The 13,657-nt window shown below is 50.1% G+C and overlaps 1 protein-coding gene across 1 annotated transcript; it reads right to left on the bottom strand.

The window, feature by feature from the left end:
- Nucleotides 1-2,775: 2,775 nt before the first annotated feature.
- Nucleotides 2,776-13,443, bottom strand: Nt5c3b (5'-nucleotidase, cytosolic IIIB). The gene is made up of 9 exons (XM_038326824.1): nucleotides 13,397-13,443; nucleotides 13,181-13,279; nucleotides 12,564-12,633; nucleotides 12,434-12,480; nucleotides 8,946-9,031; nucleotides 7,613-7,702; nucleotides 5,505-5,667; nucleotides 4,688-4,888; nucleotides 2,776-3,315 (listed from the first exon to the last, which is right to left on the bottom strand). Exons 1-9 carry the CDS (start codon nucleotides 13,406-13,408, stop codon nucleotides 3,181-3,183), a joined length of 903 nt encoding a protein of 300 aa, XP_038182752.1. The 5' UTR covers nucleotides 13,409-13,443; the 3' UTR covers nucleotides 2,776-3,180.
- Between the last annotated feature and the right edge of the window lie 214 nt (nucleotides 13,444-13,657).

Here is a 13,657-nt window from a genome sequence, read left to right as displayed (position 1 = left end):
TAGCTTTGGAGCCTGTCCTGGAACTAGCTCTGTAGACCAGGCTGGCCTCGAAGTCAGAGAGATCTACCTGCCTCTGCCTCCCGAGTGCTGGGATTAAAGGCATGCACCACCATACTGGGCTGCGACCATTTCTTCAGCCCCTTATATACACCTTATTTTTTTCAGACAGGGTCTCTCGTTGAACTTGAAGGTCACAAGTTAGGGTAAACCAGTTGGCTGGCAAATCAGAGCTGGGATTCCAGGCACATGCTGTGCCCCAGTGCTTGCTACACGGTTTCTGGGGACTAAACTCCAGGACTTGTGTTTGCCATCTCCGCAGCTCAGCAGAACACTTTTAACCCAAGGGCGGCGGCAGGAAGGGGACAAGCCAGGCAGTTACCATGGCCTCATGAGCTGCAGACTCCAGACAGAGATCTTCCCTTTTGCCTCCCTAACCAAACCAAACCTAACTAACCAGAGACGAGGGTCTGCAGAAATGTGGAAATGATCCTTGGAAACAATGTCCCTGGCTGCAGATACCCCCAGAGCTCAAACTGGACCATAAAGGCTAGAGTACACTTGTTCACACAGATCCATCCTCAGTACTGTGGCATTTCCACCTTCCTCCCCACCTGCTCCTCCTCGTTGCCAGACGAAAGCCAACCGACGAGATCTCTGCAGTCCTAGGGAGAAATGCCTCTCCAACCAGTGTGTTTGCTCTCACTTGCCTGCCTTACTCTGCCCTCTCTGACAGATGCCGTGGGCCTGAGCACAAAGCGGAGACTTTTCAAAAAATGACAAGACCAGACTCGAATTCCAAACTGTACCTAAGCATCATCTTGTTACCCAGTGCTACAGTTTGGATTCAGGTGTCCAGCCCCGGGAGCCATTAGAAGATGGAGACCTAGTGGAAGGTTTCTAATCATTGGCATGGTGATTTGAATCAGAATAGCCCCCCCCCCCCAATATATTTGAAGACTTGGCCCCAGTTAGTAATGCTGTTTGGGAAGGATCAGATGTGGCCTTATTGGAGGTCCTATGTCTCAGGGACAGGCTTTGAGGCTTCAAAAGCACACACACCCTCAGGCTGCTCTCTGCCTTGTTTGTGGATCAAGATATAAACTCTCCAGCTATTCTTGCCACCACATCTTTGCTGCCCCATCATGGATTCTAAGCTTCTGGAACCACAAGCCCAGTTAAACATATGTGTTAGGTGCCTGGGTTATCTGGTCACAGTCACAAAAAAAGTAACTAAGACAACTGGGTATTCTTTGAAAGGGATGGTGGGGCCCTGGACTCTTTTTTTCTTTTGTACCTGGCCACTGGAGGCAAAGGGGCCTCCTCCACCATGTGTTCCCTGCCATGACTGCTCTGCCACCTGCCACCACAGGCCCAAGTGTTCACAGGCTGAAACCTCCCTAACTGTGAGTCATCTCTTTTAAGTTAATTACTGTATTTTGTTAGAGTAACAGAAAACTAACACACTCCAGGATCTTCAGCCACGATTGTTGCCTGAGGCCAGTGACCGGCACTCCTTGTCACCGAAGCCTCCAGAAATCTCCCGAGGTCAGCCTGTGATCCTGAACCAGTCACAATGCCCCGCTCCCACAAAACCTAGGTCAGCCGTGAAGTAAAGCTGAGGAACACGAGCAGATAGAGAAGAGGCTTTGGCTATAAGTACCTAACACTTGACTCCGGCTGCTAGCCACAGTGTCTGGGCAAATTGTTTACCCTAAGCTACTCAGCTGCAAATGAGGGATCTGTTCAGAGTCATGAGAATGGAATGGTGAGTGTGTAAGTGCCCAGGATGGCACCTGTACTCTGTAGACGTCCATCATTCCTGGGTACCCTTTCCTTTTAGAGCTGCAGGCAATCAGTGCTTGGGATAAGCAGCCTCCTGGACAGGAGGGCATATGAACGACTTTTTCCAAGGGTGTGAGAGAAAAAGTCCAGGGGAGCCAGCTCTTCTGTTTGTTCTTTGACGAAAGCCACGGGGTGAACGCCCCTAGGTCTTCACTCCCTGAGTGAACAGAACAAAGAGGGAAGGAAGCTACAGACAGTTGATATTGCAGGGTACTAGGACATCCACGACTTCTGCTTTGCTCCACAGTCTTCCTAGAGGTCTGGTCTCGAAACCCTTTAAGGGGGCTGGTAAGGTGGATCAGTGGTTATGAGCACTGGCCGTTCTTGCAGAGGTTCAGTTCCCAGAGCCCACATAGTGGATAACAGCCCGTTGGTAACTCCAGTTCCAGGGGATCCAGTATACTCTTCTGACCTCTGCAGTCACCAGGCACACATCCGGTGCAATACATCCATGCAGAGAAACACTCATATACATGAATTAAAACAAAAAATAAAATCCCTTTCATGTCATGTTGGTGGTACTGGACCAAAAAGTGGATGGAAGATCCAAGAACGTATGGAAAATGGACACTCAAATGGATCCTCTGTGTATGTGGGGCCGTCTCAGACAGGGCCACCTCAACCATGTTGATGTCAAGTGTCAAGGGTCTACCCACTCCAGGTCAGGATCACACCTTCCCATCGCTACCCCTACCCTCCCAGATCTACACACTCCTGGGCTAGTCCAGGATTCAGGCTGCAGGCAGACTCACACAGCACTCACACGGGGTTTCTAAGCTTTCCTGCTGTCCTCAACCTCTGTTCTGTGGCACTCCAGGGGTCCCTCACTGGTCCTTGTGCCTTGAGGGTGTAGGTTTGGGTTGCACACCCAGCTCCTGCACTGTAAGATGGAGCTGCTCTTTTTTGTTTTTTTAAATAAATTCACACATCATATCTGTCTGATGTACAGCTTTACTTTTTCTTCTTTTACAGTGCTCGGGAAGGGACCCAGGGTCTGCCACATACTAGACAGGTGCTTCGCCACTGAGCGGTCTGTACTCCCAGCTCTGAAAACTGTCTTAGAACAAGCCCTTGGACTAGATGGTCCATAGAAGGCTAACATGCTATGGTCCCCGGTTCTCTTGGAAGCACACTTGCTGCCCTCCCCTCCCACAGGCAGGGCCTCCTTCAAGCCTCTTCCTAACAGGAGGAAGGCAAAGGCACAGGGCAGGAGTCAGGGGTGAGGAGAGCCCAGCAGCTCTCGGCTGCCCTGGATTCTCTCAGCGCTCACACAGGAGGCTTCGTGGGCAGGCACTCCTTCTCATCACTGCCTGTAGGACCTGGCCTGAGTCTTCGTACTTAGGAGCCCTGTAGCTCCATGCAGTCCCCCTGGTGCAGGATATGCTGCAGCAGCCCGTTGACCACGTCCAGCGTCTCGTCCTTCTCCAACACAATGTCATAGGAATCCATGTAACGCTCCCGCCGCTCCTCCACCTGTCCGGGGAAGCAGATGGGAGTCCCCCAAATGTCCCTCTTTGCATCCTTTGCCCTCAGGCCTCTGGGCCTGGAGGAGAGGCATGCAAACACCATTCTCCAACTCTCTCCTGTGAAAGCCTGGGGAGTTCAAGGTTATAGGGACACAGGAAGGCAAATAGGAGCACTGGGCCGGTGTCAGACAGACAGTAACAAGAACTACAGACATGCCCAGGCGTCACAAGCAGTCTTCATATGACTCTGGCATCCACTGGGCTCCTGCCTCTCCTAGCTGGGTCCACCCTTCTGGCCACCTTCTCTGAACCCTTCTGGTCTGTGCCCTGTCCACCCCTGCCAGCCTCTGCCGTTTTTGTCTCCTTTTATAAAGTCATGCTTCCAACCCTGGCATTTCCCATTTCAGTCAAGCCAGAGAACCCTGTCTCAAAAGCCAGAACCAACAAACGAACAAAAAAGCCACCTCCCAGAAACCCAGGGATGATAGTTAAATAGGATAGCAGTCATTTGCGTGACTAGAATGGGAACTGACACATGGTGGTCATACAGCCACGCATGTAAGGCTGATGTGACCCTCTTCTCTCATGTCTTGGGCCAAGTCATAGTGGAAAGAGCTGAGGCTCTGGGATGTAACTCAATGATAGAGCATTTACCTGGCATCTCTCAGGTTCTATGCTCCTTTTCTTTTTTTTCTTTTTTTTTTTTTTTTGGTTTTTCGAGACAGGGTTTCTCTGTAGCTTTAGAGCCTGTCCTGGAGCTAGCTCTTGTAGACCAGGCTGGTCTTGAACTCACAGAGATCCGCCTGCCTCTGCCTCCCGAGTGCTGGGATTAAAGGCATGCGCCACCACCGCCCGGCTATGCTCCTTTTCTTGCATGTGCGCACACACACACACACACACACACACACACACACCCCAAGAGATCATAAATCATGGTCTGATGGTATATTCATGTAATTCCATCATTTAGGAGGCTGAGGCAAGATGGTCAGAAGTTCAAGGCCAGCCTTAGCTACAGTTTGAGACTAGTTTTGGATACATAAAGTCCCATTTCACCCCGCCCCCCCCACACACATGGGGGTGGGGAGAGAATATAACTATGGCCCTCCTTGTAGCTCTAATCCTTTCCACAATATTCAGTACACTTTCAAGAGTGTAAAAAGGCCAGGCATTGGAGGCACATGCCTTTAATCCCAGCACTTGGGAGGCAGAGGCAGGCGGATCTCTGAATTCAAGGTCAGCCTGGTCTACAAGAGCTAGTTCCGTGACAAGCCACAAAGCTACGGAGAAACCCTGTCTCAAAAAACGAAACAAAAAAGGGTGTAAAAAGGAATCCATCCAGAAGCCATAGGGGAAAGCCCAGCCAAGCCACTGCTTACCTTATCGTTTAGAAAGCCAATCTTGAGAATGTTCTGCACCCCAGGGACCCCATCAGCCATAGTGAGGTCCCCCATGGAGTCTCCAAGCAGAATGATGTTGGTTTTGCCCTGAAGCTGCTGGAAGTAACCAGAGTTCTCACACACGGAGCTGTTCTTGTTATAGGTGTGGATGAGTTGGCCCTTGAAGCCTTGCAGGAAACCCTAAAACACAAGAGACGGAGAGCAAGAAGACTAGGGGGACCCATGTAGCACAGGGGTCTGTCATGGGAAGAGCTCCAAACCCAGAATAATGGCAAAAGCTTTACTGTAGCCTGGACGAAGGGCTGGAAAACTAGGCTGGATTTGGTCTGCTTTTCTAAATGCTTTCATGGAACACAGCTGGCCTCATTTGTTTGTGTCTTGCTCTTGGGTGCATTCTGGGAGGTGATGGCATAGTTGAGGGGAGGTACAACAGATTGCTGCCCATAAAAGGCTGGCATATACGAGCCTGGTCTATACAGTGAGTTTGAGGACAGCCAGGGCTATAGAGAAAGTCCCTGTCTCAAAAAACAACAAAGAAAGCAAGCAATCCATAAAGTCAAGTGCCAGGACTCATACCTATAGCCCCAGCCATTTGGGAGCCGAGACTGGAGGACTGAGCTCAGGAACTCCAGGCCAGCCTGGGTAATGTAGCAAGACTCTCGTCTCAAAGAAAGAAAGGGGCAGACGGACTAAAAATGCCCACCAGAGGGCAAAGAGGCCAGATGGTCAAGCAAAAAGGCCCATAGGCTGGCAGGCCACCCCTCCTCTTTTGCAGCCCGCCTGAGATGTGGCTCACATCCTCACTGAAATCCATGTAGTTAGACACAATGTGGATGTTGGGATGGAACACTTTCATCTGCCGGATAATTTCCTCCAGGACATCCCCGATGCCCGCCGAGAAGATAAAAAGCGGGATGTTGTTATGGTAGAGTGTGTCGAAGAAAGTCTTATATCCCTCCCTGTAAAGAGACAAGGATTGTGAACGGTGGGGTCCTCCCTACTACTATTTTATTTTCTGCTCAGGTTGATACTTTCTATCTTATTATTTGTGTGTGCGTGCGCGCAGGTTGTATATAGGTCCACCCATGACCTGAGCGTGGAGGCCAGAGGTCAACCTTGAGTGTCCTTCCTCAGGAGCCATTCATCTTTTTCTTTTCTTTCCTCTCCTCTCCTCTCCTCTCTCTCTCTCTCTCTCTCTCTCTCTCTCTCTCTCTCTCTCTCTCTCTCTTTCTTTCTTTCTTTCTTTCTTGAGACAAGGTTTCTCTGTGTAGCCCTGGCTGTCCTGGAACTCGCTCTGTAGACCAGGCTGGCCTGCTTCTGCCTCCCAAGTGCTGGGATTAAAAGCACACATCACCACGCCTGTCATTTATTTTTGATTTTGAAAATTTACTTATCATTGTATGTTTATAGGCATAGATGTATCACAGCACATGTGTGGAGGCCAAAGAACAACGCTATGGAGTCAGTCCCTCTCTCAACCTTTACATGGGGCTGGGATTATAGTAGCCAGGCTTGCATGACAAGTGGTTTACCCACTGAGCCATCTCCCTGCCTCTCACTTTGTTTAGAGGCAGGGTTTCTCACTGGGATCTGGGGCTCACTGGTTAGGCAGGCCAGTCATTCCCAGGGACTTTCCTGTCTGCACTTCCCCAGTGCTGGGATTATAAATCCATCCTACCAGACCCAGCTTTCGGGGCGGAGCTCAGGTCTGCATGCTTCATGAAGTAAGCACTTTACCAACTGGGCCGCCATCTCAGCACCTCAGGCAAGGAATTTTTAAATTATTTTGTTTGTTTATACATAGTATATCATATAGACACTTCTGTATAAACATAGGAGACCTCTCTCTCTCTCTCTCTCTCTCTCTCTCCCCTCTCTCTCTCTCGATATATATATATCTTTTTTTTTTTTTTTTTTTTCGAGACAAGGTCTTCCAGTGTAATCCTGACTGGCCTGGAATTGGAACTTGCTCTATAGATCACACTGGCCTTGGACTCAAGAGATCCACTTGCCTCCTGAGTGTTTGGATTAGAAGTATGTGCCACCCCACCAGCTTTATCCTTTAAAAACAAAAAGCCTGGGGGACTGACTGGAGAGACGGCTCAGCAGTGTTAGGAGCACTGGCTGCTCTTCCAGAGGACCTGGACTCAACTCACATGGTGGCTCACAACCATCCATGACCACAGTTCTGGGGGATCCAGTGGCCTCTTCTGGCTGACTCGGGCATCAGGCACACATGGTACACATACATAGGTGCATGCAAAACAATTATATACACAAAATTAAGGTTCTGTGAGTTTAACTCTGGTGGAGCTCTTGATAGCTCACTCAAAACCGTGAGTTCAACACCTACACCACAAACAAAACCCCACATATAAAGCTCAGGTGACACTGTATGGCCACAGCCCCAGCACTCAGGAGGCAGAGGCAGGTGGGTCTCTGAGTTCAAGGTCTCCAGACAGCTAGGGTTACACAGAGAAACCCTGTCCCAAAAATACCAAAATGAAATTAATGCTAGTCAACCAGAGGGACCAGAGTTCTAGTTTTTGTCTGTGTGTGTGTGTGTGTGTGTGTGTGCGTGTGTGTTTGTTTTCAAACCATCATTTAAAAGGAGTTGGCCCTTAGGAGATGAAGGTCTGGCCATTTTGCACAACATCCCACTGAAGCGGATGGCTTCTGGGGCCACCTTTCCTTCTCCCAGTCACTAACGCCACTCAACCCTCCCCAGCCTTCTCTGCCTGGGCGAAACAGTTTTAGACTGGCTTTCATTTTTTATTTTTCAATACAAGGATGGAATTTAAAGGCCTCTAGCATGCCAGGCGAGTACCTAACCAGGGAGCCACACCCCAGCCCACAAAGTTGCTCAGACTAGTCTGGCAGAAACACTTACAGCAAGGGGCTTACCTGAGCATTGCCGTGGAGTCTCTAACCACCTGCGCTATCTGGAATTTCTGTATCCTCTGCTGACACAGGAGATTGTGGGCTTTGGACCACCTAGGAAGAGACAACCCACACACCCCAAGTCCCAGTCACCCCAGGAAGTCGAGCGCCTCGTCCCTTGTCCCCTCTAGTAGTATTCACTGGGGGAATGAGCACATTCTGCCCCACAGAGGTGTCTCCTGAAGGACTTTAAGAGATCCTTAGAAGGAAGTTGGGAGAGGAGAGCTGCACAGTGAACCAGGGAGAGCAATCCTCTTCTGAACCCCTCACCCGTGGGGACCTAGGACACTATCCATGGATGCCAGGTTTTGTTTAACAGGGTCCTATATAGCGCAGGCTAGCCTACAACTTCCTGAAAAGCCAAGAACAACCTTGATCCTCCTGCCCCCATCTCCCCAGCGCTAGGATGATATATATGCGTGTTCCACCATGGCCAAGCTTAGCAGTGCTCGCTTCTATCAGAATTCTGGGGTTTGATTGTGTCCCCAGGTTACCAACTGGAACTCTGTGGTGGTCTGAATAAGAATAACCCCTGTAGGCTCAAAATTTGAATGTTCCCCAAAGTTGGTGGAACTGTTTGGGAAAGGTCAGGAGGTGTGGCCTTATTGGGGGTGTGTCACTAAGGGTGGGTTTTGAAGTTTCAAAAGCCATGCCTGCCTTCCTGCTGCCATGCTCCCTGACATGGTAGTCATGGCTCACCCTCTGAACTGTAAGCCCCCCAAAAAACTCTTTCTTCTACCAGTTGCCTTGGTCATGGTATCTTAGCACAGCAATAAAAAGGTAATCGAGACAATCCCCAGCAAGAGGAGCTGGGTCAAGGGGCTCTGCCCTTAAGAATGAATAATGAAATTAGGTCACTAAAGGGTAAGTTCGGCCTCTCTTCTCTCTCTCTTTTCTGTTGTTCTTACCCCCTTTTAGCCCTCCTTCTACGGAGTGACCCAGCAACAAAGCTGTTGGCAGATGCCAGACCCTTCATCTGGGACTTCCCAGGCTCCTCAACTGTGAGCCAATGAACTCTGTTCACTATGCGTTATCCAGACAGTGGCATTCTGTTACCCCAGAACAAAACAGACTGAGGCCACTTCCTGCTTATCTCCCAAGCCAAGGCATTTCTAACCGACTCCATGAAGTCCCTGAGGTTTTCCTCCCTAGCAGCAGAGTCAGGACGTAAGGGGATGTTCGTTCTTAGAGTCGGGCAGTGTCATGGTCCTCAGGAAGGAGGTTCACTGAAGGACAGTCATGCCGGCCCCCTCCCTCTTCCATCACAGGAGCGCTTCCTGGTCAGTGCCGCACTTACCACTGCACCATGTGAGGCAGCTTCTCTCTGATGGTCCGGTGTGGATCGATCTCAATGGGGTAATAGTGGTGAAAGAGAGCGCTGAGCTGCGACAGCCAACGAGGAGAGAGGTCACTAGTGCCACCCCGCGGGCCCCCAGGGAAGATCAGAACCACCTCAGGACGGTGCTTCCTCTAAGAGTTTTCTTCAAGTCTTCACATGGGATACATCATGTATAAAACTCAAGTTTCTCCACATGCTTTCCGACAGCTCACGCTTCCCTATTATATACGGTATGCGGTGGGGCGGCATTCAGAGTTCATTGCTCATTGGGACCCACCCCAAGAATGAGGCCGAGGAGTCCTTGGCATGAGACAGACTTGGTGGCCCATGCCTATAATCCCAGTACTTGGATGGAAGAGACAGGAGGATTACAGATGTGTAGCCTGGGCTACATAGGCAAGCCTAATCTACACAGTAAAATTCTGTCTCAAAACCAAAATATATACATATAGACGCTGCGGGAGTGGGGGGCGGACAAGGAGTGGGAGCGGGGATGCAGCTTGTTGACAGAGAGCTTGCCTAGAGCGCAATCCTCAGCATCACAAAATCCATGGAGGCTGAAGAGTTAGCTCAGCAGTTAAGAGCACTTGCTGCCTTGGCAGAGGACCAGGGCTCCACCCCCAGCACCACATAGAGGCTCACAAATGTCTATAACTCTAGTCCTAGAGGACCTGACACCCTCTTTTTTTTTTTTTTTTTGTTTGTTTTTTTTTGTTTTTTTTTTAAAGATTTATTTATTTATTATGTACACAACATTCTGCCTTGATGTATGCCCGCACGCCAGAGGAGGGCGCCAGATCTCAGTACAGATGGTTGTGAGCCACCACGTGGTTGCTGGGAACCGAACTCAGGACCTCCGGAAGAACAGCCAGTGCTCTTAACCTCTGAGCCATCCCTCCAGCCCCCTGACACCCTCTTTTGACCTCAGCGGGCACCAGGCACTCATGTGGTGTATGGATATACACGCAGGCAAAACACCCATACACATAAAATAACAGTAATAAAAACTAGTCAGTGAGAGCCGGGCCTAGTGGCTCACACATTTAATCCCAGCACTTGGGAGGCAGAGGCAGGTGGATCTCTGTGAGTTCGAGGCCAGCCTGGTCTACAAAGTGAGTTTCAGGACAGTCAGAGCTGTTACACAGAGAAACCCTGTCTTGAAAAACCAAAAACAACAACAAGAAGAACTAGTTAATGAGGCAGATACATAATACCTGTCGAATAAGGGCTGGAGATGCAGCTCACCTGGGTGACTATTTGCCTAGCATGAATGTGAACCTGAGTTTCATCCCCAGGACAAACACAGACAGGGTGTGATGGCACATACTTATAGTCCTAGCCCCTGGGAGAAGGGGGGCAGAAGGATTAGAAGTTCAAAGTTGTCTTTAGTTACATAGAAAATTTGAGGTTGGCAGGGCTATATGAGACCCTGTGTCAAAAAAAGCACCAAACCATGGGCAGGAGAGGCGGCACAGTGTTTAAGAGCACTTGTTGCTCTTGCAAAGGGCTACAGTTCAATTCCTAGCAGGAACATGGTGGCTCACAGCCGCAGAACTCCAGTTCCAGAGGATATGGTGCCCTTTTCTGACTCTGTGGGCACCAGACACACACGGCACATATACATAAATGCAGGGAAAACACATATATATAAAGTAAACCACCAGGCAGTGGTGGTGCACACCTTTAATCCCAGCACTTGGGAGGCAGAGGCAGGTTGATCTCTGTGAGTTCGAGGCCAGCCTGGTCTACAGAATGAGTTCTGGGATAGGCTTCACAGGGAGACCCTGTCCTGGGGGTGGGGGGTGGGGTAGAGAGAGGGGAAGAGAACTAAGTGACAGAGTTATCTACAAGAATGAACTCAGCAATGCATAATAGCCTAGCCTGGCTCTGCTCTAGGAAGAGACCACTCAGGGCAAAAGCTTGGAGCCAAGTAAACCAAAGGCCAAAGCTCTAGAATTAGTTTCTCAGGATTTGTATACATCTTAAAGAAATGAATTAACATTAATTCAGAATGTTCTCCATATCTGTTCCCTTACCAGAAAATAACATCATCAATGACATGGCACAATACAGTGGGAAGAGTTTGGGACAAAGTCTCTGCAAAACCAAGATATGTGACTCAATCGAATGATCAGGAGGCAAGCTGTTCAACCCTTAAAACACCTGCTTTCTCACAATGGAGAGAGTAATACGATAGTTTTATCTACCTTTGGAGTAGAGGGTTGTTCAATAAGATGTAGCGTTCAAGTCTCGTGCAAACTCCATAGCTTGCAGTAAGCATAATGTTCACACATGAACCACCGCATCATCACGCCTCAGCCAATAGGGAAAAGCTGTGTCATGTACGAAGACCAGACTTAGGGGTCTCGGAGAGATGGTTCAGCAGTTAAGAGCACAGACTGCTCTTCCAGAAAACCGGAGTTCAGTTCCCAGTTCCCACATCAGGCAGCTCCCAACCACCTATAATTCTAGTTTCAGGGGATCCTCTAAGGGTACACACAGAGATACATCTCTCTCTCTCTCTCTCTCTCTCTCTCTCTCTCTCTCTCTCTCTCTTCTCTCTCTCTCTCTCTTCTCTCTCTCTCTCTCTCTCTCTCTCTCTCTCTCACACACACACACACACACACACTTTACTATGACAAGTTTTAAAAAGGAATATTTAAAAACAACAACAACAAGAACAACTAAACAACTAAAAAAAAAAATCCAAAAAACAAACTGAGGAGCAAATCCAGCACCTCAGCCATGCTTGGTGAGTTACCTCTGAGCTATATCCCAGACGCTTTTTTAGGACTTACTATGTAGCCTTGGCCAGTTGGCCGGGAACTTGCCATGTAGACCAGGCGGGCACCGAACTCATAGAGATCCACCTGCCTCTTTCTCCTGAGAGCTGCTCAGCTGTCTTTCTCTCTCTTTCTTTCTTTCTTTCTTTCTTTCTTTCTTTCTTTCTTTCTTTCTTTCTTTCTCTTTCTTCCTTCCTTCCTTCCTTCCTTTCTTTCTTTCTTTCTTCCTTTTTTTTTGGGGGGGTGGGGTGGGTGGAGAGTTTCTCTGTGTAGCCCTGGCTGGCCTGTTATTTGCTCACTCTGTAGACCAGGCTGTCCCTGAACTCAAAGATCCACCTGCCTCTGCCTCCAGAATGCTGGGAATTCGAATTAAAGGTGTGCACCACCACTGCCTGGGTTCCTTTATGCCCTGCTTCCATTTTCAAACTTTTCATATGGAGGTAGAGTCTCCTATGTTGCCCAAGATGACCCTGAACTCTTTCCGGAACCCAGGCAGACCCTGAACTTGTAATCCTCCCGCTTAGATCTCCCAGGTAACTGGGATTATAGGCCTCCACACTGAGTTTAAAGAACAAACTTTCTTAAGATTTCTGTCATGGAGTCTGTGGTTCAACCCCAGAAGAGGACCAGAGCTATTTTTGAGCAAAGAAGGGAGTGACCCACCTCTTTGCGGCAGTCCTCACTGATGATTTTGCTGTTATCCAGAATATCTGAAAAAACACAAAACTCCCTTTACTTGCTGCTTAGCAATTGCCATCTTGAGACCTGCAAGGAAGGCTGCAATGTGACTTACTGTGGGAAGAGGGGCATCGCTGTCCGTTGTACGCGAATCTGCTCAAGGTCATGTCAAAATCAGAAATCACCTAAGAAACCAAAGAGAGATAATGGTGGCTGAGAAGGCACCTTCTAACCTGGCCTCACCTCAGCCTGGGGTAACCACAAGTCTCACCGACTACTGCCCAGTCAGCAGCAAAGCCTCTGCAAGGCTGGGAAGAGACAGAGAGGAGAAGGAAAGAAGTGATCTTGTGTCAGTACACGAGTTAACCTTGAGGAAACCAAAATCCCCTAAGTGTGTGGGTGACTCTCAGTGGCATCTTTCTCAAATGGACCGGTTCTTTCTCAAGGTGCCTCCCGACCTTTACGGATCTCCCCATCTTCAACTTCTTGTGGAGCCAGTTAGCCTGGGGTAGCCGGGCATCTAGACTTCAGAAGGCAACGCCTCACGACCACAGCGGACTACTTTGAAAGTTGGCTGTTGGGGCAAGTAGGCTCTCTCCCACCGAGGCGAGCCAATTTGTCCATGCCCATTCTGGGGCGCAGGCTCACAGCGTGCGCACCCGCTGTGGCGGGAAGACCGCAGGACAGACACCTTTCTGCCACCCGACCCGGCCGTGCCCCGCGCCCCGGTACCTGCAGGCGGTCTCCTCCGCCCCTGCGAAGGGCGCCCACGATTTCCTGCACCCGCCCGGGCTGCCGCATCAGGACCGTGGCCTTCATCAGACTCTTCACCTGTTGCGAGACCCGAGAGACCGGCTGACCCGAGCGCCGCGTTAGGCACTAAGGCAGCTGGACAATCTCGCACTCGCGATCCCGCCACGCGGGACTCTTCCCCACCCGCGGCCTCACCTCCTCCGCCATAGCGCCGACCGCCTGCTTGGTGGGCGGCCCGGAAGACGGTGCCCGCCCCGCAACCTCACTGCGCAGGCGTCGTCTCGCTCAAGTAGCGCTGGACTCAGCTGCGGGCCGGCTGGCCGTTTGCAGGCCGGCTCAGGATGCTGGCAGGAGAAACGCGTTGGGAGGTGGGCGGTTCTACTGTGTGTGGGGGTGGGGTAACGGAGGACCAAGACTCTGGAGTCCTGTGTATGGGCTGTCATGACATGAGGCTTT

Source organism: Arvicola amphibius, chromosome 4 (genome assembly GCF_903992535.2).
Source record: "Arvicola amphibius chromosome 4, mArvAmp1.2, whole genome shotgun sequence".
Lineage (NCBI taxonomy): Eukaryota > Metazoa > Chordata > Mammalia > Rodentia > Cricetidae > Arvicola > Arvicola amphibius.
The sequence above is the reverse complement of the archived record's forward strand: the minus strand, read 5'-3'. Positions and strand labels throughout refer to the sequence as shown.

What these genes read in the sequence shown, in the direction of transcription:
- Nt5c3b (XM_038326824.1), bottom strand. An exon ending in GTGAGGACTGCCGCAAAGAG is followed by an intron (nt 9,032 to 12,433) that starts GTGGGTCACTCC and finishes TGGCTGTCGCAG; the next exon opens with CTCAGCGCTCTCTTTCACCA. An exon ending in TTGGCTTTCTAAACGATAAG is followed by an intron (nt 3,316 to 4,687) that starts GTAAGCAGTGGC and finishes TTCCCCGGACAG; the next exon opens with GTGGAGGAGCGGCGGGAGCG.